Source organism: Podarcis filfolensis, assembly GCF_964270895.1.
Source record: "Podarcis filfolensis genome assembly, chromosome: 2".
NCBI classification, from domain to species: Eukaryota; Metazoa; Chordata; class Lepidosauria; order Squamata; family Lacertidae; genus Podarcis; species Podarcis filfolensis.
In genome coordinates, this window is record NC_139605.1 from 18,379,205 (window position 1) to 18,401,328 (window position 22,124).

Consider the following 22,124-nt stretch of genomic DNA (forward strand, 5'->3'; position numbering starts at 1 on the left):
AGGCAGACCGTTGGTCCGTCGACCCCAATACTGTCAACACGGACTGGCAGCAGCTCCCCAGATTCTCAGGCAGGAGTACGTAAGTACAAATGTATTTCTGGAAAATTGAGTAATATGGACATTTAATAGCAGAAAAATATATATAAAGAGCATTTGTACCCCTCTCTTCAGCCAGAAATGCTCTCAAAGTGGCTTACATTCGGAACCATTTTTCTCTTTAGTACAGGTTAGGTATGCTGAAACCAAAATCTGTATGATTTTGACCTATTTGGGGGTTTGGGAAACTGACTAGAAGATGAACCCCATGATTTTAAATCTCATGGTTTTCCCAATGCACATAATGTCTTTGATTCGCGTGTACCGCTAATACTCTAGAGTGGCTCGGGCTAGTTAAATACGAGTGCAATAAATATGATGTGATCACATAGCTCGAAGCTCATCTATTCCTACTTCGGCCCAGCGGCCGGAGGGTTAATTGCGCGAACACCAGGAAGCAGCGTCCGGGTTGCCCAAGTGAGGGCGGAAGTTTCAGCACGGCTTCCGCGAATCTACTGAGCATGCTCGGGTGACAGACACGCCAGTACCTGCTGTGTTCTGTGCACAGCTTGCGGATCTTTCCGGTTTCCCCACGTTACAGCTGGCGGGTGAGTAAAGGAATGTAAAAGTGCTATTAGGGACCTTGGAGATCTGTGGGCATTCGAGCTCCGGCACCCTTAACAGATTGCACTATAGGCACAAAAATTAGCACGTGCGGATCTTTCGCCCCACCTGGACTTATGTATTGTTTAAAAAAATCTGTCACCATTGTCCCTTCTCACTTTTGCAGGGGCTTCGTTATCGTCCACGTTTCACTCTGGATTGTACAGTGGTACCTCAGGTTACATATGCTTCAGGTTACAGACTCCCCTAACCCAGAAATAGTGCTTCAGGTTAAGAACTTTGCTTCAGGATGAGAACAGAAATTGTGCTCCAGCGGCACAGTGGCAGCAGGAGGCCCCATTAGCTAAAGTGGTGCTTCAGGTTAAGAACAGTTTCAGGTTAAGAACAGACCTCCGGAACGAATTAAGTACTTAACTAGAGGTACCGTTGTATTGTTTTTTAAAAAATGGGGCAGGGGGTGAAGGCAGGAGAGAGTTACCACCTAATTTGTAGAAATTAATAAAGATTTGTCTTTGCTTTAGTTGAGATTCCTGCATTGCAGGGGGCTGGATTCGATGACCCTTTGGGTTCCTTTCCTACATTACCTTGTCCAATCGTAGAATTGTACAGCTGGAAGGGATCCCAAATGTCATCTAGTTCAACCCCCTGCAATGCAAGAATCTCAACTCGATCATCCAAGACAGAAGGCCGTTCAACCTCTGCTTTGAAATCCTCCCAGGAAGGAGAGTCTGCAGCGTCCTGAGGGAGTCCACTGTCAAACAGCTCTTGCATTTCGAAGAAGAAGAAGAAGAGGAGGAGTTTGGATTTGATATCCCGCATTATCACTACCCGACGGAGTCTCAAAGCGGCTAACCATCTCCTTTCCCTTCCTCCCCCACAACAAACACTCTGTGAGGTGAGTGGGGCTGAGAGACTTCAGAGAAGTGTGACTGGCCCAAGGTCACCCAGCAGCTGCATGTGGAGGAGCAGGGAAACGAACCCGGTTCCCCAGATTACAAGACTACCGCTCTTAACCACTACACCACACTGGCTACACCCGCTAACCAAGAAGGAAGCAAACAGCGTTTTGTGCCACTCAACATTTATTGTAGTGAGGAAACTCATACAGAGACAAGGGAGTCAGCAGCGGGTGTTTGTGCCTGTGAGACAGAGATCCTATTACCTCTCTCCAGAATTTGTTCTTGCTGGTCTTCCTTATACAGGTTGTAGAAAACATGTGTTCCATATCCTAAACACATTACCAGAAAGTTAATGCCACCAAAATGCATCCCACTTACATGGGAGGCATTGAGACCAAGTTATTATAGCCATGCCATAGTCCCCTTTATTCAACTATAACTTGCCCAAGTCAGTTCAAACAACCACAGGGCAAGCAGCATTAAAGGAGGAGTGAACGTCTGTATTTTTGCCTGTTGGACAGGAGAAACGAATTTTAGTAGGTGGTGCTTCTCAGCCCTGCATGATAAGCTTCCATTCCTGATTCACCAACTCTTTGAAGCTCCTTTGTATCCAATCACCCATAGCAATAGTACATGCCAAGAATTACCTTGAAAAAGGGATTCTGGATAGACCTCAATAACTCATCAAGTTCCTACCTGGAGGAGGCAGGTGTGTGTTTATTTTGCAAGCGAGCAAGCGCTGAAAGAAACTGCAAGTGGGACTCTGAAGACCTGCAGAATCCAGAACAGCTTCGGAGTCTCCACAAAGACTCTCTCTGACAATTCTTCAGAGACTCTGTTGAGAGATGAAGAGCAACAATTGCATAGTGGGATCTTTCTAGCTGAGCATTCCATTTTGGAACAGCAGCGTAGATGCCTCCAGAACCTCACAAGCAACCCATGAAGATGGTGGAACTTCTGTTTTCAAAACCAACCCAGTACCGATGCCAAGGACAGACCAGAGCAGGAGCAGCCAACATGGTGTTGAAATGTGGACTACGACTCCCATCAACCCCGGATGTGGCCAATGATTGTGGCCAATTGACTGTGGCCAGTGATCAGGGGTGATGTAGCCCAACAACATTTCAACAGGGTGCCACACTGGGTACCTCTTTAAACTAGAGGAAGAGCCATATGATTAAAATTCTACAAGGAAGGCTCAAGCAGTATGTGGACCAAGAACTCCCAGAAGTGCAAGCTGGATTTAGAAGAGGCAGAGGAACCAGAGACCAAATTGCAAACATGCGCTGGATTATGGAGAAAGCTAGAGAGTTCCAGAAAGACATCTACTTCTGCTTCATTGACTATGCAAAAGCCTTTGACTGTGTCGACCACAGCAAACTATGGCAAGTTCTTAAAGAAATGGGAGTGCCTGATCACCTCATCTGTCTCCTGAGAAATCTCTATGTGGGACAAGAAGCTACAGTTAGAACTGGATATGGAACAACTGACTGGTTCAAAAAGTGGAAGACAGGAGTGCCTGGCGTGCTCTGGTCCATGGGGTCACGAAGAGTCGGGCACGACTAAACGACTAAACAACAACAACAGAGCCATTCAGTTACAGTGGTGAAAAACAGTCATTGGCCCTACCACTTTAAGAGTTCTGCATGTTAGCAAACTTCCCCACACCAACTTTGGGTAGTGACCTGCAATACAGATTATAGGTTTGGGGCCCGATTGATAATAATCAGGTGGGAAAGTTGCCAAGTCAAGTAGAACAAAAAGCTGGGGTTCCAAGGAACTATTCTCAACATTGCCAACAATGGCAATGCTCCAGTAGCTTTTGCTCTTGCTAATGCAGAGCCGGCTGGTACACGTGACAAATGAGAAAAAGAAGTTTAGGCAAATCTGATGCAAACCCACGCTCTGGATCACATCCTTTCTATCAAGGAAGCATTAAGCTACACTGGCTCCCAGTACATTTCTGAGCACAATTCAGGGTGCTGATCTTGACCTTTAAACAACCTCAGCCTGTATACCTGAAGGAGCTTCTCCACCCCCCATCGTTCAGCACCGAGGGCTTTCTGGCGGTTCCCTCACTGCGAGAAGTGAGATTACAGGGCCTTCTCAGTGGTGGCACCCGCCCTGTGGAACACCCTCCCATCAGATGTCAAGGAAATAAACAACCATCTGACTTTTGGAAGCCAGCCCTGTTTAGGGAAGTTTTTAATGTTTGATGTTTTTAAGTTACAGATAGGTAGCCGTGTTGGTCTGCCATAGTCAAAACAAAACAAAACGTATCTGAAGAAGTGTGCATGCACACGAAAGCTCATACCAAGAACTAACTTAGTTGGTCTTTAAGGTGCTACTGGAAGAAAAAAAATTTTTTTTTGATGTTTTTAATATTCTGTTGGGAGCCGCCCAGAGTGGCTGGGGAAACCCAGCCAGATGGGCAGGGTATAATTTATTAATTATTATTATTACTACTACTATTATTATTATGGCACCCACCTGAGAGGGGCCGGAACTGAGTTCCGGTGAGTTCCCATTGGAAAAAAAGCCCTGCTTGTGGTATAAATACACACACACACCAAGTTACCTGGGTTGGGGGCATTCAGCTCGGCCTAGCAAAGTCTCCTTGTTCCGTTACTCCCCTTTCCTTTCGGAACACCTGGTTTGTGGAGGTGCAGATGTCTCTTGAGGGCGGGACGGTGGAAGAAGCCTTTGTTGCACTCGTTGCAGAGGAAAGGTGGCTTCTTGGAATGGATCCTCCGGTGCCGGGCCAGCTTGGAGCTGGAAATGAACTTCTTGCTGCACTCGGCGCAGCCGTACGGCCTCTCGCCGGTGTGGGTCCTCTCGTGCGTGTTGCGGCTGGACAGGTGGCTGAAGCACTCGCCACACTGACGGCAGGCGTGAGGCTTTTCCCCGGTGTGCGTCCTCCGGTGCCTGTTGAGGTTCGAGACGTACCGGAAGTTCTTCCCGCAGTGGAGGCAGCTGTAGGGCATCTCCCCGGTGTGGACTCGCAGGTGCTTCACCAGGTCGGAGCTCTGCGCAAAGCTCTTCCCGCACTCGGGGCACTCGTAGCCCCAGGCCGCGCCGCCGGCCTGGTGGTTCCTCTGGTGGATGAGCAGGCTGCGGTGCTGCCTGAAGGTTTGGCCGCAGTCGGAGCACAGGTAAGGCATCTCGCCGGTGTGGATTCTCTGGTGAATGAGGAGGTTGGAGCGCTGGGCGAAGCATTTCCCGCACTCCGAGCACAGGTGAGGCCTCAGCCCGGCGTGGAGCTGCTGGTGTTTGAGGAGGTTCGAACTCTGGCGGAAGCACCTCCCGCACTGAGGGCAGTGGTAAGGGGTCTCCCCTGTGTGGATTCTCAGGTGAATGGTGAGGCTCGACTGCTGAGTGAAGCGCTTCCCGCAGTTCAGGCACTGGAAGGGCCTCTCGCCCGTGTGGATTCTCTGGTGAGTCAAGAGGCTCGGGCCTCGGCGGAAGCTCTTGCCACATTCCAGGCACTGGTAGCTCTTCTGGGCTGTGGAAAGAATGGCGGCCTCCGTCTCTACCTTGATGCTGGGCTGCCCTCTGGCTTCATTGCTAGGGGGCTCCATTGTGCACTGAAATTATAGGGAAGGATGGGAAGTCTGTTATTATTATTATTACTATTATTAGAATTTATATACTGTCCTATACAGCCTCGGTCGAGTATACCTGAAGGAGCATCTCCACCCCTATCGTTCTGCCCGGACGCTGGGGTCCAACGCCAAGGGCCTTCTGGCGGTTCCCTCACTGCTGTAAGCCAAGTTACAGGGAACCAGGCGGAGGGCCTTCTCGGTAGTGGCACCCGCCCTGTGTAACGCCCTCCCACCAGAGGTTAAAGAGAAGAACAACCACCAGACTTTTAGAAGACATCTGAAGGCAGCCCTGTTTAGAGAGCTTTTAATGTTTAACAGACCACTGTATTTTAAAACTTTGTTTGAAGCCTCCCAGAGTGGCTGGGGAAACCCAGCCAGATGGGCAGGGTATAAATCATAAATTCTATTCTGTTCTATTCTATACCCAGAGGTCTCACGGAACAAAACAATTGAAATAGTAACCTGGCTTATGTTAACATTTGCAAAGTTTCCTCCCTTTTTCCCTTTGTGAAAAATTAACAAATAACAGCAGCAACAACCGTTTATTTGTGCCCTGCCCATCTGATGTGGTTGCATATAAAAACGTAATAAAACATTTTTAAAAAACTTCCCTGTGCAGGACTGCCTTCAGATGTCTTCTAAAGGTTATATAGTTACTCATCTCCTTGACATCTGATGGGAGGATGTTCCACAGGACGGGTGCTACTACCGAGAAGGCCCTCTGCCTGGTTCCTTGTAGCTTCACTTCTTGCTGTGAGCAAACCATCAGCAGGCCCTTGGTGCTGGACAACAGTGTCCGGGCTGAACGGTGGGGGTGGATAAACAGGAAGAGAGAATCTGCATGCAATTCAAGAGCCAGAGAACAGAAGAGGAAATTGCAGGCACAACCTTCTTCCCCTAGTGGAGCTTCGCAATAGACAGAAATCCATCAGGTGAAGCCTTCTCTAACACGGATCATGGAAGGAAAAGTTTTAGCTCCTTTGTTCCTCCCCATTTGGTAATTGGTAGAGGCACATGTATTAAAAGACGGTCAGCTTCAGTCTTCAAGGAACCTGGGAGAGGAAGGAATCTCCAGCATCTCCTGATAGGGCTGGGAATGCCCCCTATCCAAAACCCTAGAGAGGCACCTGCCGGACAGTGTAGACAACTCTCAGTTGATTCTGTATAAGGCAAGCTTCCTTTGCAACCTTAAACAGAATGATTCCATGCATATGTGGAATGACCTCTCCTCTTCAGCTAAACCTTTGTAGAAAGAAGTGCTCCCAGTGAGCTATACATGCAGATTAGGAGCAAGCGAAATAACCACCTGGCAAATGAGAAATATTGGTTGTAATATACAATGACTGACTCTCAAACATTGCAAATTTTGACTCTTTCAAACATTGCAAATTTTGGATAAAATGGAGTGTTTCAAGAAGTGGCAGAAAGATATCTCTAGATCTGTCTGGCAGGGCAAGAAGCCTCGAATAAAATTCAAGATACTAACTGATGCTAAAGAAAGAGGTGGCTTTGCCCTGCCAGACTTAAAACTTTATTATGAATCAGCCGCTTTTTGCTGGCTGAGAGAGAATGGATGCTTCTTGAAAACACTGACGTGCTGGATCTAGAAGGTTTTAACAATGTTTTTGGGTGGCATGCATATCTGTGGTATGATAAGGTCAAAGCACATAAAGCGTTCAAAAACCATATTGTCAGGAAAGCACTGTTTAATGTTTGGATAAGATATAAGGACTTGCTTGAAAATAAAACCCCAAGGTGGTTGTCACCAATGGAAGCGAAGGCTCAGAAAAAGCTCAATATGGAGGCCAAATGGCCGAAATATTGGGAAATTTTGGAACAAGAGGGAGACAGATTAAAACTGCAGAGTTTTGAAAAATTAAAAAATAGAGTGCGAGATTGGCTTCATTATTACCAGATAATGGAGGCATATAACTTGGATAAAAAAATTGGCTTCCAGGTGGAAAAATCAAAATTGGAAACAGAACTGCTAGATCCTAAAATTAAGAACTTGTCAAGAATGTATAACTTGCTGTTGAAATGGAATACTCAGGATGAAATGGTGAAATCTGCTATGATTAAATGGGCACAAGATGTTGGACATAATATTATGATGGCTGACTGGGAACAGTTATGGACCACAGGTATGAAGTTCACGGCATGTAATGCCTTAAGAGAGAATATAATGAAAATGATCTACAGGTGATACATGACACCAGTCAAGCTTGCAAAAATCTACCATTTGCCCGATAATAAATGTTGGAAATGTAAAGAGACTGAAGGTACATTCTTTCACCTTTGGTGGACATGCCCAAGGATTAAGACTTTCTGGGAGATGATCTATAATGAAATGAAAAAGGATAGAACTTTCTTTATGTACGCCACAACAGCAGCAAGACTACTTATTGCAAAGTGCTATAAGACACAAGATTTACCCACCCGGGAAGAATGGCAGATGAAGGTGATGGACTACATGGAACTGGCGGAAATGACTGGCAGAATCCGAGACCAGGGAGAAGAGTCAGTGGAGGAAGATTGGAAGAAATTTAAAGACTATTTACAGAAACATTGTAAAATTAATGAATGTTAGAAGGATGTTGGAATGATGTTATGTGGCTTTAGCAGAAATGTTACAAAGGATTTGGGAAAAACTGACTGTTAATTGGTGAAAGGAGGGAAAGTAAAGCTACATTATATTAAGATAAATTACAGGACTAAAATTTGAAAAGATGGAAAAGATTTGCTGAAATAGATAATCGAACTAAAATACAAAAAAGGGAGGTGTGAGGAGGTCAAGGAAATAAGCTAATGAAAGATAAGTTATGGGAAGATTTGTTGTAGTTTTCTTTGTTTTTGTTTTTTGTTTAATGGATTTTATTTTTCTGTTTTTTCTTTTTTTTATCACATCCTTTTTTCTTTACTTATTGTGATGTGTTGTATTGTTTTCTGTTTAAAATTGTGTTTTTTACTTGTTCTTTTTGTAACCCTTAAAACTTTAATAAATATTATTTTTTTTAAAAAAATACAATGACTGACTTTCACTTGCATTCCTGGAAAAGTTAACCTGAGTCCTGAGCTCAAGAGGGCAGTGGGTGTAGCTTAGCAGGCTCCCAGCAGCCTTTCTCCCCTGCAACCACCTTTCTTGCTCTCTGCTCTTCTTTCAGTGAAGCTGAAGTGAATGAGAACTCTAGAAAATATTTTTACAGCCTGCATCTTCGTTAACGCAAAGACTGCATGATCATTTTGTAATGGAACCAAGTTCTTTCCAAGTCATTTGGAACCTTCTTCTTTATTTTACTGCCAATGCGTGGATACTTGTTTGCTGTAACTTGCGGAACTCTGAGTAAAATCGTCACTTATTTCCAAAGTCGAGGGTCTGTGATTTATTCTAGCCTAAGTATTTTTGTGGGGAATGTTTGTTTAAAGGTGGGTGAGGGTGATAAAAATCTAAACAAGTTTTAATGTGCTTGGAGCAATCACCATTGTGCTAATTCCGAATCTCCCAAACCTCTCTCTCCAACAATATTGTGGGGTTTATTAGAAACAATGGGCAAGAGAAGCTCTTTAAGAAGCCAATAGATCTATTTCCATGAGCTCCCTGGGCTCCAGTTCCTAAAAGTGCACATGCCAACCCATACATGCCTTCCCCTTTTATCTAGGCTCCCCATTTAACTAGAGTTGGGGGCAAGGCATTGTCTGTTGGAAAGAAGCACTTTGCATCAGTGGCGTAGCGTGGGTTGTCAGCACCCGGGGCAAGGCAAGTAATTTGCGCCCCCTAACCCATGGATTTGCGCCCCCTAACCCGTGGACTTGCGCCCCCTAACCCTAACCCCCAGATGTTGCGCCCGGTGCGGCCGGCCCCCCCTGCACCCCCACGCTACGCCACTGCTTTGCATGTTTCCCAATAACTTAAGAGCCCTGCTCGGTCAGGCCTTTGGCTCATCTATTCCGGCATCCTTTTCTCAAAACAGCCAACCAGATGCCTAAGGAAAATCTGCAAGCAGGATCAAAGCATAACAACACCCTCCCGCTCTGTGGATTGCAGGAAGCATTTCTGCTATGGAGGCCAAGCTGCTAAAAGCACAGGAGCCCCTTTGAACCAGAATGGGAAATATTCACTTTGCCCCAGCACCCCCAAACCCCATCTACTACTAGTGCTTCTCTGCTGATGAGCAGACTGTGTTGCTCTCCCCACCTGAGCAGGGGGCAAGTGAGGAGCAGAGAGCAGTCACTTTCTCGTGCGGGAGGCCGCTAGCCCTTTAAGACTAACCTTGGATGACTGGCAACTGAAGCTAATTTGGCGCTCTTGTGCAACCAAGCCGCTGCCTTTCAAAACTGGACTTTTTTTGCAATAGGGAAAGCAATAGGAAAATGCTCCGGAAAGCGAGCTATCAAACCTCTCCACAAACGTTGTGCAAACAAATCAGTTTGCAAGCTGAATAAAGAGGCGGTTTGGAAAACGGTGAACAAGAACAAATGAAATTATGAATGAAGATGGTCACACTTACATGAGAGCATATGGGGGTATTTAGCATGGAGGGGAATGAGCTTTGGGTGTGTGTTACAAATAATGAATGGATAAGGAGAGAAAGAGAAAAGGGGTGTCCGTCTCCATATGTACCTCACTATTGCTTCTCCTTCTGCTAATACTGCCCCAACCTTCAAAAAAAGTTATCCTCCCCTGTTTCAAAGCGATGGGCCATAATTCACTGGACGGCATCTGTGTTTTTTCCCCACATGCAGAATATTCCAGTTTCAACCTCCAGCAACTCCAAGTAGGACTAAGGGAGAGAACCCTGTCTGAAATCCTGGATAGGAGCTTCTACCATGGGCCACAATGAACTGCAGATGGACCAGGAATCTGACTCAGTGGAAAATAACTTCTTGCATTCCTAAGGCAGAAAAGCCAAGGTCTTTATGATAAAAACGCAAAGTGCAGGAACAGAGGGGGTGGGTGGGAACCCCATATCGCAGTGCCTTCAGAATGAAGCAGCCATGGGACAAGAACACAGAGGAGAAAGCTACTATTTTTTATCACCTGTCCTTCACAGGTCACAACAATTGAAATGCAATACTCAAAACGGTTTAAAGCAAGCAGAGAAGAGCCCAGTTTGTCTTTTGGTTCCTTAGGGAAACGTGCAGAAGGAACAATTAATCGGAAACACAGTATCAGCAACAATAGGCAGAGTTAGAAATCAGCACCTCCTTTCAGAGGCTCTCAGATAAGGAGCAGGTAATAATATCTCACTCACCTCAGTCTGATTTTTTCCTCTGTAGCTACTACTGTTTTCTGTTGGCTTCTCTTCTAGGTCAGGGTCTTCTAGAAGAGACCTAAAAGTGGGATGGGGTGAGTTTTATAGACCTTCTAGGGTGGGGTTGTGTGCTAGCAGGTGGCGGAAGGCTTTTCCATAAGCTGGGTCAGTTCTGCAGAAATTTCTTAAAGTAAAGTGACAGAAATGAAAGAAAAACGAAAGAGCGCAAAGCATAATGGATAGGTTGTTGATGGGGGTGGGGTGGGGATTCAGACCCCTGGAGAAAAGCCCCCTCTCAGTGTGTGTGTGTGCAGAGGATACAAATTCAAGGTTCTAAAAAATGAAATGAAATGAAATAAAATAAAATAAAAATCAAGATTTTAAGCAGGGTGGGAGATTTCCATTTTTTACTTTTACACAGGAGCATGAAAGAAAATTTAAAAAAGAAGGGTGAGAGTAAGAATAAAGCCAATTTTGGGGGGGGACAGATGAAAAACTGTGGGGAGACTTGACAGAGGGTTTTATGGAGTTAGAGATGCCTGCTTAATGGTACCTGCAATAGGTTAGGAGTTGTCACCTGTTAAAATTAGCCCCCCCCCTCTTGAAATATTTAAGATATGCAGGATGTACAGTGCAATCCCATGTATGTCTACTCAGAAGTAACTCCCACCAAGTTCAGAGGGGCCTACTCCCAGGTAAGTGGGCGCAGGGCTGCAACATCAAACAAGTGAAGTCCCCTCTCCCATCACTTTCTCTCATGCCAGGAAAAACTTCACTAGCCATATATAAGAATGTAACCCATATACCCAGAGGGAAATCCCTTATGCAGATCTTAACATCCTGACTGGGACATAGGGGAGGAACAACCCTTGCAAGCATTCCCTCATGCCCCCCCCCATCACTGAATCACAGAATTGTAGAACTGGAAGGGACCAAGAGGGTCATTTAGTCCAACGTTTTGAAATGAGTCTTTTGTCCAATGTGCGTCTTGAACCCACAACCCTGAGATTGTGTCTCATGCGCTACTGACTGAGCTATCACAGCTTTCTCTACCAATTTATTTTATTGTTCTTGTTTCTTGTGCACGCCCCTTGGATACATTTGGTTGCAGGGCAGAAAGAAAGATAGAAAGAAAGAAAGAAAGCCTATATTCTGAGATATGGAAACTCTTGCCCCCAAAGAACAGACACCACACATTATCAAACTGGAAGTGGGTCTTAACGAAACAAAATCCTTCCAGTAGCACCTTAGAGACCAACTTAGTTATTGTTATGAGCTTTTGTGTGCATGCACACTTTTTCAGATAAGCTAGGTCTTGTACAACCTCTATCCCAACTCCTTGCTCCATAACAGGAAATCCAAGGCTAGACAGCATAGGGCAGGCCCAGGCTGCATGAAATCCCATATTCTCCCATACAAAGCTGCCCAGTCTCTGAAATCTGCAGGGAGGGGAGGCCCATCACCCTCGCAGACACGCTGGGTGGGACGCAGGACAGAGCCTTCTCAGTGGCTGCTCCCAGGCTTTGGAACTCCTTCCCTTAAGAAACTAGACTGGCTCCCTCTTTGTTCTTCCACTGGCAGGCGCAGACTGCCTTGTTCCAACAGGCCTTTGGGAACTGACAGCTTTTAAAGGAAAAACCACACTGTTTTCATTCTCTGCATTTCCACAGAGTTGCTTTAATTCTGTTAGAGTTTAATTCTGTTTGAGTTTACAAGAAGGGAGATTATGGCTAAACATTATAGAATAACTTTCTGGGTTGACAGTAGAACGGTTTCCCTCTGGAGGTGGTGGATTCTCCTTCCTCGGAGCAAAGGCTTCAGGTAAAGGGCCTCGGCTCAGTGAGGGCCTTCTGGCAGTTCCCCCACTGCGAGAAGCAAAGCTACAGGGAACCAGGCAGAGGGCCTTCTCAGCAGTGGCACCCGCCCTGTGGAACACCCTCCCACCAGATGTCAAAGAGAAAAACAACTACCTGACATTTAGAAGACATCAGGGAAGTTTTTAATGTGTGACATTTTGATGAATTTTTAATTTTTGTTGGAAGCCACCCAGAGTGGGGAAACCCAGCCAGATGGGTGGGGTACAAATCATCATCATCATCATCATCATCTTCTGTCATGGATGCTCCAGTTGAGATTCCTGCATTGCAGGAGGTTGGACTAAATGACCCTTGGGCTCCCTCCCAACTCTACGATTCTAATTGCTTTTTAGCTATTTGTATTTTATCCGTGTTAACCCAGTCTGGGGGAAGAGACGGGACATTAATATTACCAAGAATCACAGAGCACACACATCCCCACAAATAATGCTTGTCTATCAGCCTCTGTTCATGTCCAGAGATCTGACTGAATGACCAAAAGGCACTCATGCGGCTGCAACTTTCTTGCCGAGCCGGACTCTCTCTCTCACACACAGAGAGAAAATTACCCCAACGTAGAAAGCTGTTCCTACACGGCTCCCTGCGTCATTTGCCTGGGGTGGAAGGCAGAGATCCTGCCTTTGTGCATTAATGCAGGCGGGGGGGGGGGCAGCGGGGTTGGTTTTCTTAAAGGCGCACGTGCGTCCAAAGTTGGTGCGCCGTCTTCGGGGCGCGCGCCAAGCTGTCTTCCTCCTCCTCCTCCTCCTCCTCCTCCTCCTCTTTCTCCCGGCTCGGAGCTTGGCCGGGTTGCAATCGGGAATGGACAGCCGGCAGGAAGGGGCTGGAGCCCAGCGCCCGAGTGGGAGGAGCCGCTGCGGGAGCGGACGACGCGGGGGCGAGAGAGGGGGCGAGGAGCGGATCGAGGCCGCTGGGCTCCCGAGGCGCTGCTGGGGAGCTTTGCGCGCAAGGCGCACGGTCGGGTGCGCTCAGCCGGCGCTGGGGCCGCTTTTGGAGAGGGCCCAAACCAAGACCCCTCTCCTTCCAAAAAAAGACCCCTTGGCTCCTCGTCTGCTCCTCCCACCCTCCATCCCTGGCTTTACCAGAGCCCGAGGGAGATCGGGAAACTGGCTCTCTCCCCTCCTTCCTCCCACATCCCCGCGGGGGGGGGGGGATCTGCGGCTCTTTAACCCCTGAGCAGCTGGAGCGACGTCCGCGGTAAATGCGGCAGGAGAAGAGGGAGATTTGGCGAGGGTCCCACCCCCACCCAAGGCAAGGAGAAAGCGCTTTTCTTCTTCTTTTGCACTCCTGGGGGGTGGGTACGACGGGGCGGGCATCTCCCGGCACTCGAGGAGAGGGGGAGGGAGGGAGGCTAGGGATCCCGGGCAGGCTGGGCTTGTGATTCTTTGGGGTACGCGCTGCAGCCGGGTGGGGTGGGGTGGGGGTCTCGTCGCGACGGTCTTCCAGTCAAGGGATCGAGCATCTCCGCCGCTCGCTCCCGTACTTCTTGCAGCATCAGATGTCTCCAGACCGCTCGCTGCACCACTTGTGGGGAATGAATGGACAAAGGAGGAATCGGACGGTGGGTGCCAGTGCATGGGTGCGAGTAGGTCGCTTCAGGGCAGGGACCTCGGGGGCGAGGAGACGCAGGAAAGGGGCTCCTGCACCTTTAATAGTTGTGTAGCGGAGGGAATGTCAGCAGATGACATTGCTACAGCTGCTGCAATTGCCTTTTCCGCGCTGCTGTTAAAGGCGCACGAGCCCCCTTCTCTCTTTCCGCCTAGAGATCCCCACCCAGCCTAAGCACTAAGGACCATTCTGTAGGGTGAACAGATGGAGAGAAGGAAAAGGAGTTTGGCCAGGGGCGGCTTGCCTTCCTGGCAGTGTGAGAAAAGCCATAGAGTTGGAAGGGACCCGAGGATCATCTAGTCCAACCCCCTGCAATAAGCAGCTGTCCCATATGGGGATTGAACCTGCAACCTTGGCGCTATCAGCACCACGCTCTGGCCAGCTGAGCTATCCAGGCTGAGCCATTCCAGCTGAGATCTTGGGACACTTCTCTTGTCTGCCACATTTCTAGCCTCCCTTCCAAGGAGCTCAAAGTGGCCTATGTGGGAAAGGGCTGTCACTCAGTGCGCAGGAGACCTGCTTTCCAGGTAGAAGGTCCCCAGCCAGGTTCAACCACTGACATCTGCAGGAAGGTCTGGAACTCTGGAGAGTCACTGCCAGTCAGAGTAGACACTAATAAGCTTTATGGAGCTAGATGGTCTCATTCGGCATAAGGTGACTTTATTTATTTATTTTTAAATTTTTATTAACAATTTCAAAACATATATTCATTTCCCCCCTTTTTTCCCACCCCCTTCAAACCCTCGTCCCCAGAGACTTCCCTCAGCTCCTCTCTCTGATTTCTCAGCACATATTATTCTCTGCATGTTATAAAAATTATACAGATCCTTACATTATCTATCTACCATGTTACTAACCAATAAGTTTGTGTATGTTTATTCAAAGCCTGCCAAGGAGTCCAATTCATTTTGTTATCTTTTTAGATGAATTGTGAAAAAGCTCCCATTCTTTCTTAAAGTCCCAGTTGTCCCAGCATAAGGTGACTTTATGTTCTCTCCTCGTTTTATCCTCAACAACAACCCTGTGAGGTAGCTTAGGCTGAGACAGCGTGACTGCCTCAAAGTCACCCACTGGGCTTCGTGATGGAGCTGGGCGTTTAAACTTGGCTTTCCCCACGCCTGAGCCTAAATATGCATGACACAAATGAATGCCTAGAATCCTAGCATTATAGAATTGGAAGGGACCCCAAGGGTCATCTAGACCAACCCCCTGAAATGCAGGGATTTTTTGCGCACAGCTGCCCCAGCGGCCACCAGCCTTCTGCTTAACAGCCAGACTCACTGACCCATTGTGCCACTATTTTCCCGGTTTATAACTCCTCCCTCCCTTTCTCTCTGCTGTCTCCTCTAGGTTGGATTTCAAATTGTGGGCTCCTCCAGGCAGGGATCTTACTTGCTTGTGCTTTGTGAAGCACCGTGCATATTGACGACGCGGTACGATTTAGAAGATTATAAAAATTCTGCAAAAGATTTCCATCTCTACTCTCGCCCAGCCTCAATTTTGTAGCATTTGCTTATGGAGAACCTGGATTGGCTGTGCAACTAATATGACTGCACTGTAACTATGTCCTTAGAATTAACAGGGAGAGTAAGAAAAGAGGGAACTTGTACACTTACTGGGTTAAAAACAAACAAACAGCTGGGTTAACATAAGAAGAAAGCCAGTGGCCCGTCTGGTCCAGCTTCCTGTGTTTACTCTGGCCAGACATACACCTTTGTGGACCCTGCAAAGGAGGACCTGAGCCCGAAGAGCCCTGTCCCTTCCTGCTATTTCAAATTCAGAACCATTACTCTCTCTGACTGTAGAGGTAGGGCATAGCTGTAGCTGGGGTTCTGTTTAGCATGTTGAATTGCTAGGCCCTAAAAGGACTCGGGGTACAGCACATGGCAGAAATGGGCAGAAAATGTATATTGTATGCTTATAATAATTTATACCCTGCCCTCCCCAGCCAGAGCTGGGCTCAGGGCAGCTAACACCAATAAAGTCACAGTAAAAACATAATAGGGGGAAAAGAAAAAAAACAACAAACCAATTTAAAATACAAGTTAAAATGCAGCCTCATTTTAAAAGTAGCCGATAAATCAAGACCATAAGGGGAGGGAAAGATAATGGTCAGACTGAGTCCAAACCAAAGGCCAGGCGGAACAGCTCTTTCTTGCAGGCCCTGCAGAAAGATTTCAAGCCCCACAGGGCCCTAGTCTCTTGTGACAGAGCGTTCCACCAAATCGGGGCCAGTACTGAAAAGGCCTGGCCCTAGTTGAGACCAATCTAACCACTTGCGACCTGGGACCTCCAAAATGTTGTCATTTGTGGACCTTAAGGTCCTCTGCGGGGCATACCAGGAGAAGCATAGATACCTCTGGACAACTGATAATGGCACTTAACAGCACTGTGTTTTCTGGTGGTTCTGAACACCTTGTAAACAAAAGTTTAAATGAAGATGGGAAGGCGGGCAGTAGTTTTGGGGTCTGGGGCAAAAGACCCTCCGGGACTTTCAGGCTCCCTGGGTCACCCTCTCAAACGATGCCCCTGGTCAAAGGTATGTCATGGGCCTGAAATGGATGAAGGACAAGTGATTTGGAGTAAAATCTCAGACGTGGGGATCTGTTCTTTCCCAGCAGGTGAAAAATGCTGAGCGAGAGCGAGGCACAGACATCTCTCCAGGAGAGAACCGAGCAGGAGATTCTGCAAGACGCTTTGCCGGAAAAAACAGGCGCCAACGTTTCCCAAGGCCTGGACCGAGAGGAAGGCTGCACGATTCAGTGCAATCCTGAATTGCCGCCGGCGTGCCTGCCAAAGAAGAGGAAGCGCAAGTCCTCCCTTCGCGAGGAAACGGCCCTTGATCTCAGCAAGAGAGCAGTGAAGAAGAAGAAGGTCCCCCAGCCAGCGAAATCCTACAACTGCCCCGATTGCGGGAAATGTTTCAAGCGATGCTCCCCTCTCATAAGGCACCGGAGGACCCACACCGGGGAAAAACCCTACGTCTGCCGTGTGTGTCTGAAATGCTTCAGCGACGGCTCTGCCCTTGTGAAACACCGGAGGATCCATGCAGGAGAGAAGCCTTACACCTGCCCTGAGTGCGGGAAAAGCTTCTCGCAGAGCTCGACCCTTATCGCACACCAGAGAATCCACACGGGCGAGAAGCCCTACAAATGCCCCGTGTGTGGGAAAGGCTTCAGCGTCAGCTCCAACCTTGTGGCTCACCAGCGGATTCACACGGGGGAGAAACCTTACGAGTGCTCCTTCTGCGAGAAGAGCTTCCTTGTCAGCTCCCACCTGATCAGGCACCAGAGGATCCACACGGCGGAAAAGCCGTACATTTGCCGGGAGTGCGGCGAGTGTTTCACGCAGAGCTCTCACTTGGTCGTCCACAAGAGAATCCACACGGGGGAGAAACCTTATCTGTGCGCCGTGTGCGGGAAGAACTATCGGGGGATCTCGGACTTCATTCTGCACCAGAGAATCCACACAGGTGAGAAGCCGTACACCTGCCTGGAGTGCGGGAAGAGCTTCCGTCAGAGCTCCTGTCTAACGAAACACCAGAGAATCCACACGGGAGAAAAACCTTACGAGTGTCACGAATGTGGGAAGAGCTTCAATCGGAATTCTCATCTTACAAGGCACCAGAAAATTCATACGGGGCAGAGGAACGCCAGGCAGGTGCTTATCAAATAAAAGTCTTCCGTTCCGAAATGGAAAGTTAGGTTCATTGTCATCACTGGCATTTGGCAAGGAGAAAGTCTAGCTGGTGGACATTACCCTGTCTATTGCTGTAGCCTTTGTTGTACCATCCTGCACCATGGATGTCTCTAAAGGAATCCAAGATTTCCCCAGAACCATAGCTGTCAACTTCTCCCTTTTCTTGCGAGGAATCCTATTCGGAATAAGGGAATTTCCCTTTAAAAAAGGGAAACATTGACAGCTGCGCCCAGAACTTGATCTGCTGCTGCTGTTAACCTTGTTTGATGAATATGGTTAATCTAATTGTTGTTGTTTTCAGAACAAGAGTTTTTGGGGCAACTGTATCCCTGCATTCATTACAGAAAAGCTGTGCCGGCTTATAAGTTTTCCTCTTAGACTGTAAGGCGTGAGATGCTCTTAATGGTCTTCCCGGGAATTCATGGAATGTCTTGCTTATTCTTAGGAGGTGAACTTGAAATGGACACTCTCATGATGAGAATTCTAGTCTTCCTTCCTCTGGGGTATTCAAATGCACCTAGATCGCACCATTTCACATGATAAGCTGGGTTTGAAGAAGAAGAAGAGGAGTTTGGTTTTGATATCCCGCTTTATCACTACCCGAAGGAGTCTCAAAGCGGCTAACATTCTCCTTTCCCTTCCTCCCCCACAACAAACACTCTGTGAGGTGAGTGGGGCTGAGAGACTTCAAAGAAGTGTGACTGGCCCAAGGTCACCCAGCAGCTGCATGTGGAGGAGCGGGGACGCGAACCCAGTTCACCAGATTACGGGTCTACTGCTCTTAACCACTACACCACACTGGCTCTGCACAATCCCTGTTGCAAATGCTCTGATTGTTACTAGCAAGACCCTTTTCCAGTTGAGGCTGAGAAGGGAAGATTTGCCAAACTCTACACAACAAGCAAAGGCAGGAGTTGAAGGACATGGGTCTTTGTACATCAGTGGTTCCCAAACCACTGCCTCGCCAACCGCCTGAAAATTGCTTCAGGTCTTAGTTGACCACCTACTGATTTTCTTCTGCCTGTTGTAGCAATTGTGCTGTGCTAAACACTGAATGGTTTTTCGTTGCATTTTCATTGCTTCTGTCAAATTGCAATTTGAATGCAATAATATACAATGTTAGAAATAAGAGACGCAATAAAAAAAGATACAGCTGAAAGTTACAGCAAATGTTTAATGTTGACATGCTGCAGACCACCTGAATGAAGCATGGGGATCACTCGTGGTCCACAGACCACAGTTTGGGATCGCCTCTTCCAGATCAAAAACCAGCTTGCTATATCCAGGAGCAGTATAGCTGTCCGTCCTCTCTAACCTCACCTTCTTTGGGTTGCAATTCTAAATTCCCTCTCTAGGGAGTAAGTTACAAGAAAGGAGATTCGGACTAAGCATCAGGAACAACTTTTTGACAGTTAAGAACTGTTTGACAGTGGAACGGTCTCCCTCAGGAGGTGATGGACTCTCCTTTCCTTGGAGGTTTTTAAGCAGAGGTCGTATGGCCGTCTGTCAGGGATGCTTTAGTTGAGATTCCTGCATTGCAGGGGGTTGGACTAGATGACCCTTGGTATCCCTTGAAGCTCTACAATTCTGTGATTCTGTCTGCTGTTCTTAACACCCAGGAGACTCTGTAGGGGAGAAGGCATTTGGGGCTTGAGCCACTTAGGGCTGCAAACACTATCATCAGCATCTTGAGTTTTGCCTGAGAAGAGAAGAAGAGTTTGGATTTGATATCCCGCTTTATCACCACCCGAAGGAGTCTCAAAGCGGCTAACATTCTCCTTTCCCTTCCTCCCCCACAACAAACACTCTGTGAGGTGAGTGAGGCTGAGAGACTTCAGAGAAGTGTGACTGGCCCAAGGTCACCCAGCAGCTGCATGTGGAGGAGCGGGGAAGCGAACCCGGTTCCCCAGATTACGAGTCTACCGCTCTTAACCACTACACCACACTGGTTTTTGAAACAAAGTGGCTTGCAGAAAGCTTTGGTGAAGGACAGAAAGGGCAGGCATTTTGCATCTTGTTGTTGATCCACTGGCATTGATAAGGACCTGTATGCCACCTGATGCCAATCGCACTTACACTGAAGTAACTTCCCCTGACCTCGCAGAAGCAACTACAGATGGGATGACAGTAGGAATTGTGGAGGCTTAGGGGATGTAGAGTATATTATGTGGAGAACTGGTTGGTTTATCTTAATGTGAGCGGTGAAAGATGAACAATTAAAGAGATGTTTGTCAAAGTAATATGATTATGATCTTTCTGCAGTGCCTTTAACAAATGCATCACAGACAAAACATGCAGCTTGTGTCATCTCCATGCTGGAAAAGCAGCACCTGATGAACTTCTGCCTGCTACGATGGTGCTAAAGGATGGAACAAACAAACCAGCAGCCCTAGTTAGTTAAAAAGCATCTAACTGTTTCCATCCCTGTGGAGCACCGATGAAAATGATTGAAGCACATATTTTCTTGCACCCGTTATTTTAGAAAAAAAATGAACTAATGAAACTCCACTCTGAAGCAGAACAAAATATACAATATCCATTGTTCAGGTTCTCTAAAGTGATGGTTCTCATTCACACTGTTTAGGAATGTTATCAGTTTGGATTGTGGGTTTTTGTGTGTGTGTGTATGTGTATTTTCCCTTTCAGTTTTTATGCCTCCCTCCTTCATTTGTGGGGAGATAAACGTGACTGGACTCCTTACGTTATTTTGGGAAGATTTGAGTTTTAAAAAACCAGGCAAGCTGTGAGTCTTGCCACACTTACAACGGTCACAGATAACCATAAACTGTATGACCATTCAATAAACAAATGCAGTGCTTTATAGTGTGCTTTGATTCTCATAATAATATTCTGAGTAAGCCTGGGGGAATGCAAATCCCTGGATCTTGATGAAACCTACAAAACGTTGCCAGATTTGAAGTGGGAGGTTTGTGCTGTGCTTTTCAGTTCATGAGAAAGGAAGTAGCCATAAGAAGAGCCCTGCTCCATCAGGCTGAGAGCCCAGCTAGCGCAGCATCCTCTTTCCTGCAGTGACCAATCAGAAGCCTCCAGGAAGCCCACAATCAGGGCATGAGCACAGTAGCCTCCTCTTGCTGTTGCTCCCCAGCAGCTGGCATTCAAAGCTTTGCTGCCTCTGATCCTGGAGGTAATAATAATAATAATAATAATAATAATAATAATAATAATAATTTATACCCCGCCCTCCCCAGCCAAGACCAGGCTCAGGGCAGTTAACACCAGGTATAAAAACAATGGATTAAAATACAACTTAAAAACAAGATTAAGATACAACATTAAAATGCAGCCTCATTTCAGTAGAAACTCAAGTCAAAAACTTTTTGGGGATGAAAACGTCAAATCTTCACCAAGGCCCACTATCCAGACTGGTCCTACGTGGGCCTTAAAAAAGCCAGGGAATTCCCCAAATAGGAGTTCCATCACAGAATAAGAAAGGAAAAAGGAATACAAAGCAATACAAGGCTCCAATCTCTTTCATTTCTAGCTAGGGCCAGGAGAGGTTTCTGTCCAAAACCCTGGGCAGCTGCTGCTGGTCAGCGCAGACAATACAGGACTGAACTGAATAGATCAATGATCCAACCTGCGCTACAATTCTAGGGGCGTGCATGCCCTTCACACATGTCCCTGAAAAACGAGATAGAAACTTATGCAGGACTCACATTGAGGGTTGTTCAGAAACACTATGAGATGAGTGGGGCTGAGAGACTTCAGAGAAATGTGACTAGCCCAAGGTCACCCAGCAGCTGCATGTGGAGGAGCGGGGAAGCGAACCCAGTTCACCAGATTACGAGTCCACCGTTCTTAACCACTACACCACACTGGCACATAGAGGAGAACGGGAAGGGCTAATATGAGAGTTTGTAATATTCCTTCCAGATGGGCTTCAAGATTATCATCTTGCCTACATGTGGGACAAATTCCAGCATGCAGGGAAGGGAACAAGCTTTATTTTACAAATCCCTAAGTGTCCTAAATGAAGCCTACGAAGGCAGCAGTGCTTGTTTGGAGTCACACTCATCCCTAAGGAAACGGTTTAACGGGTTTTCCTGGTTGCCAGAGCGTTTATCAATGCAAGCACCCTTCTAGTCTCTGCAATCAGAAAGCCTGTTGTTGCATTGTGTGCCACAAACTGGGTGAGGGCTACAGAGGGACTGGTTTTCTACTGCAATGCAAGCAAGACTGATGCCGTGATCCATTGCAACGGATCAAACAAAAGTCAGAAGCGTTCTCCCACCGCATTTGGTATATGGCAGCTTCCTATCTTCTAGGTGCAAGGATCCAGATATGGCAGAGGAGGAGCCAACCAGGTCAGGTGAGGCAGCTACAGGGGCTGCTGGACCCAGGTCCCAACTTTCAATTCGGCATTGAACCAGAACCCCCAAAGGCAGAGCCTCCAGGTTCTGCCAAGATACCAGAACCCTCAGTGCCCAGAGACTTTGTGTTCCGTAATGCTTGTTTGTAGGCACAGGGCAAGAGACCAGCTCAGAACTGACCCAGTCTTTGGCTCCAGCCCCA

General features: G+C 47.2%; 3 protein-coding genes and 1 long non-coding RNA gene across 7 annotated transcripts in view; 2 read left to right on the plus strand and 2 right to left on the minus strand.

Moving 5' to 3' along the window:
• Nucleotides 1-20,412, plus strand: part of LOC310757035 (uncharacterized protein) — a 162,800-nt gene extending 142,388 nt beyond the window's left edge. Inside the window, exon 4 of the mRNA XM_083602131.1 lies at nucleotides 19,304-20,412. The gene's annotated coding sequence lies outside the window, so the exon portion shown is untranslated. The remainder of the gene's footprint in view (nucleotides 1-19,303) is intronic.
• On the plus strand, nucleotides 539-20,412 carry LOC310757085 (uncharacterized protein). Of its 3 annotated transcripts, XM_083602234.1 has the most exons (3): nucleotides 539-644; nucleotides 10,210-10,391; nucleotides 16,511-20,412. In XM_083602234.1, exon 3 carries the CDS (start codon nucleotides 16,521-16,523, stop codon nucleotides 17,565-17,567), a length of 1,047 nt encoding a protein of 348 aa, XP_083458360.1. In that variant the 5' UTR covers nucleotides 539-644; nucleotides 10,210-10,391; nucleotides 16,511-16,520; the 3' UTR covers nucleotides 17,568-20,412. The 3 variants fall into 3 exon arrangements, with proteins under 3 accessions (XP_083458360.1, XP_083458359.1, XP_083458358.1); XM_083602233.1 differs by lacking the exons at nucleotides 539-644; nucleotides 10,210-10,391 and adding an exon at nucleotides 13,122-13,535 and having other exon boundaries at nucleotides 16,514-20,412; XM_083602232.1 differs by lacking the exons at nucleotides 539-644; nucleotides 10,210-10,391 and adding an exon at nucleotides 13,132-13,535.
• Nucleotides 1,725-12,978, minus strand: LOC310757114 (uncharacterized protein). 2 transcript variants are annotated; one of them, XM_083602307.1, is made up of 4 exons: nucleotides 12,836-12,978; nucleotides 10,411-10,489; nucleotides 4,138-5,143; nucleotides 1,725-2,394 (listed from the first exon to the last, which is right to left on the minus strand). In XM_083602307.1, exon 3 carries the CDS (start codon nucleotides 5,135-5,137, stop codon nucleotides 4,163-4,165), a length of 975 nt encoding a protein of 324 aa, XP_083458433.1. In that variant the 5' UTR covers nucleotides 5,138-5,143; nucleotides 10,411-10,489; nucleotides 12,836-12,978; the 3' UTR covers nucleotides 1,725-2,394; nucleotides 4,138-4,162. The 2 variants fall into 2 exon arrangements, with proteins under 2 accessions (XP_083458433.1, XP_083458432.1); XM_083602306.1 differs by lacking the exons at nucleotides 10,411-10,489; nucleotides 12,836-12,978 and having other exon boundaries at nucleotides 4,138-5,252.
• Nucleotides 3,457-22,124, minus strand: part of LOC310757424 — a 116,629-nt gene continuing 97,961 nt past the window's right edge. Inside the window, exon 2 of the long non-coding RNA XR_014545191.1 lies at nucleotides 3,457-3,728. This is a non-coding gene — a long non-coding RNA (uncharacterized lncRNA). The remainder of the gene's footprint in view (nucleotides 3,729-22,124) is intronic.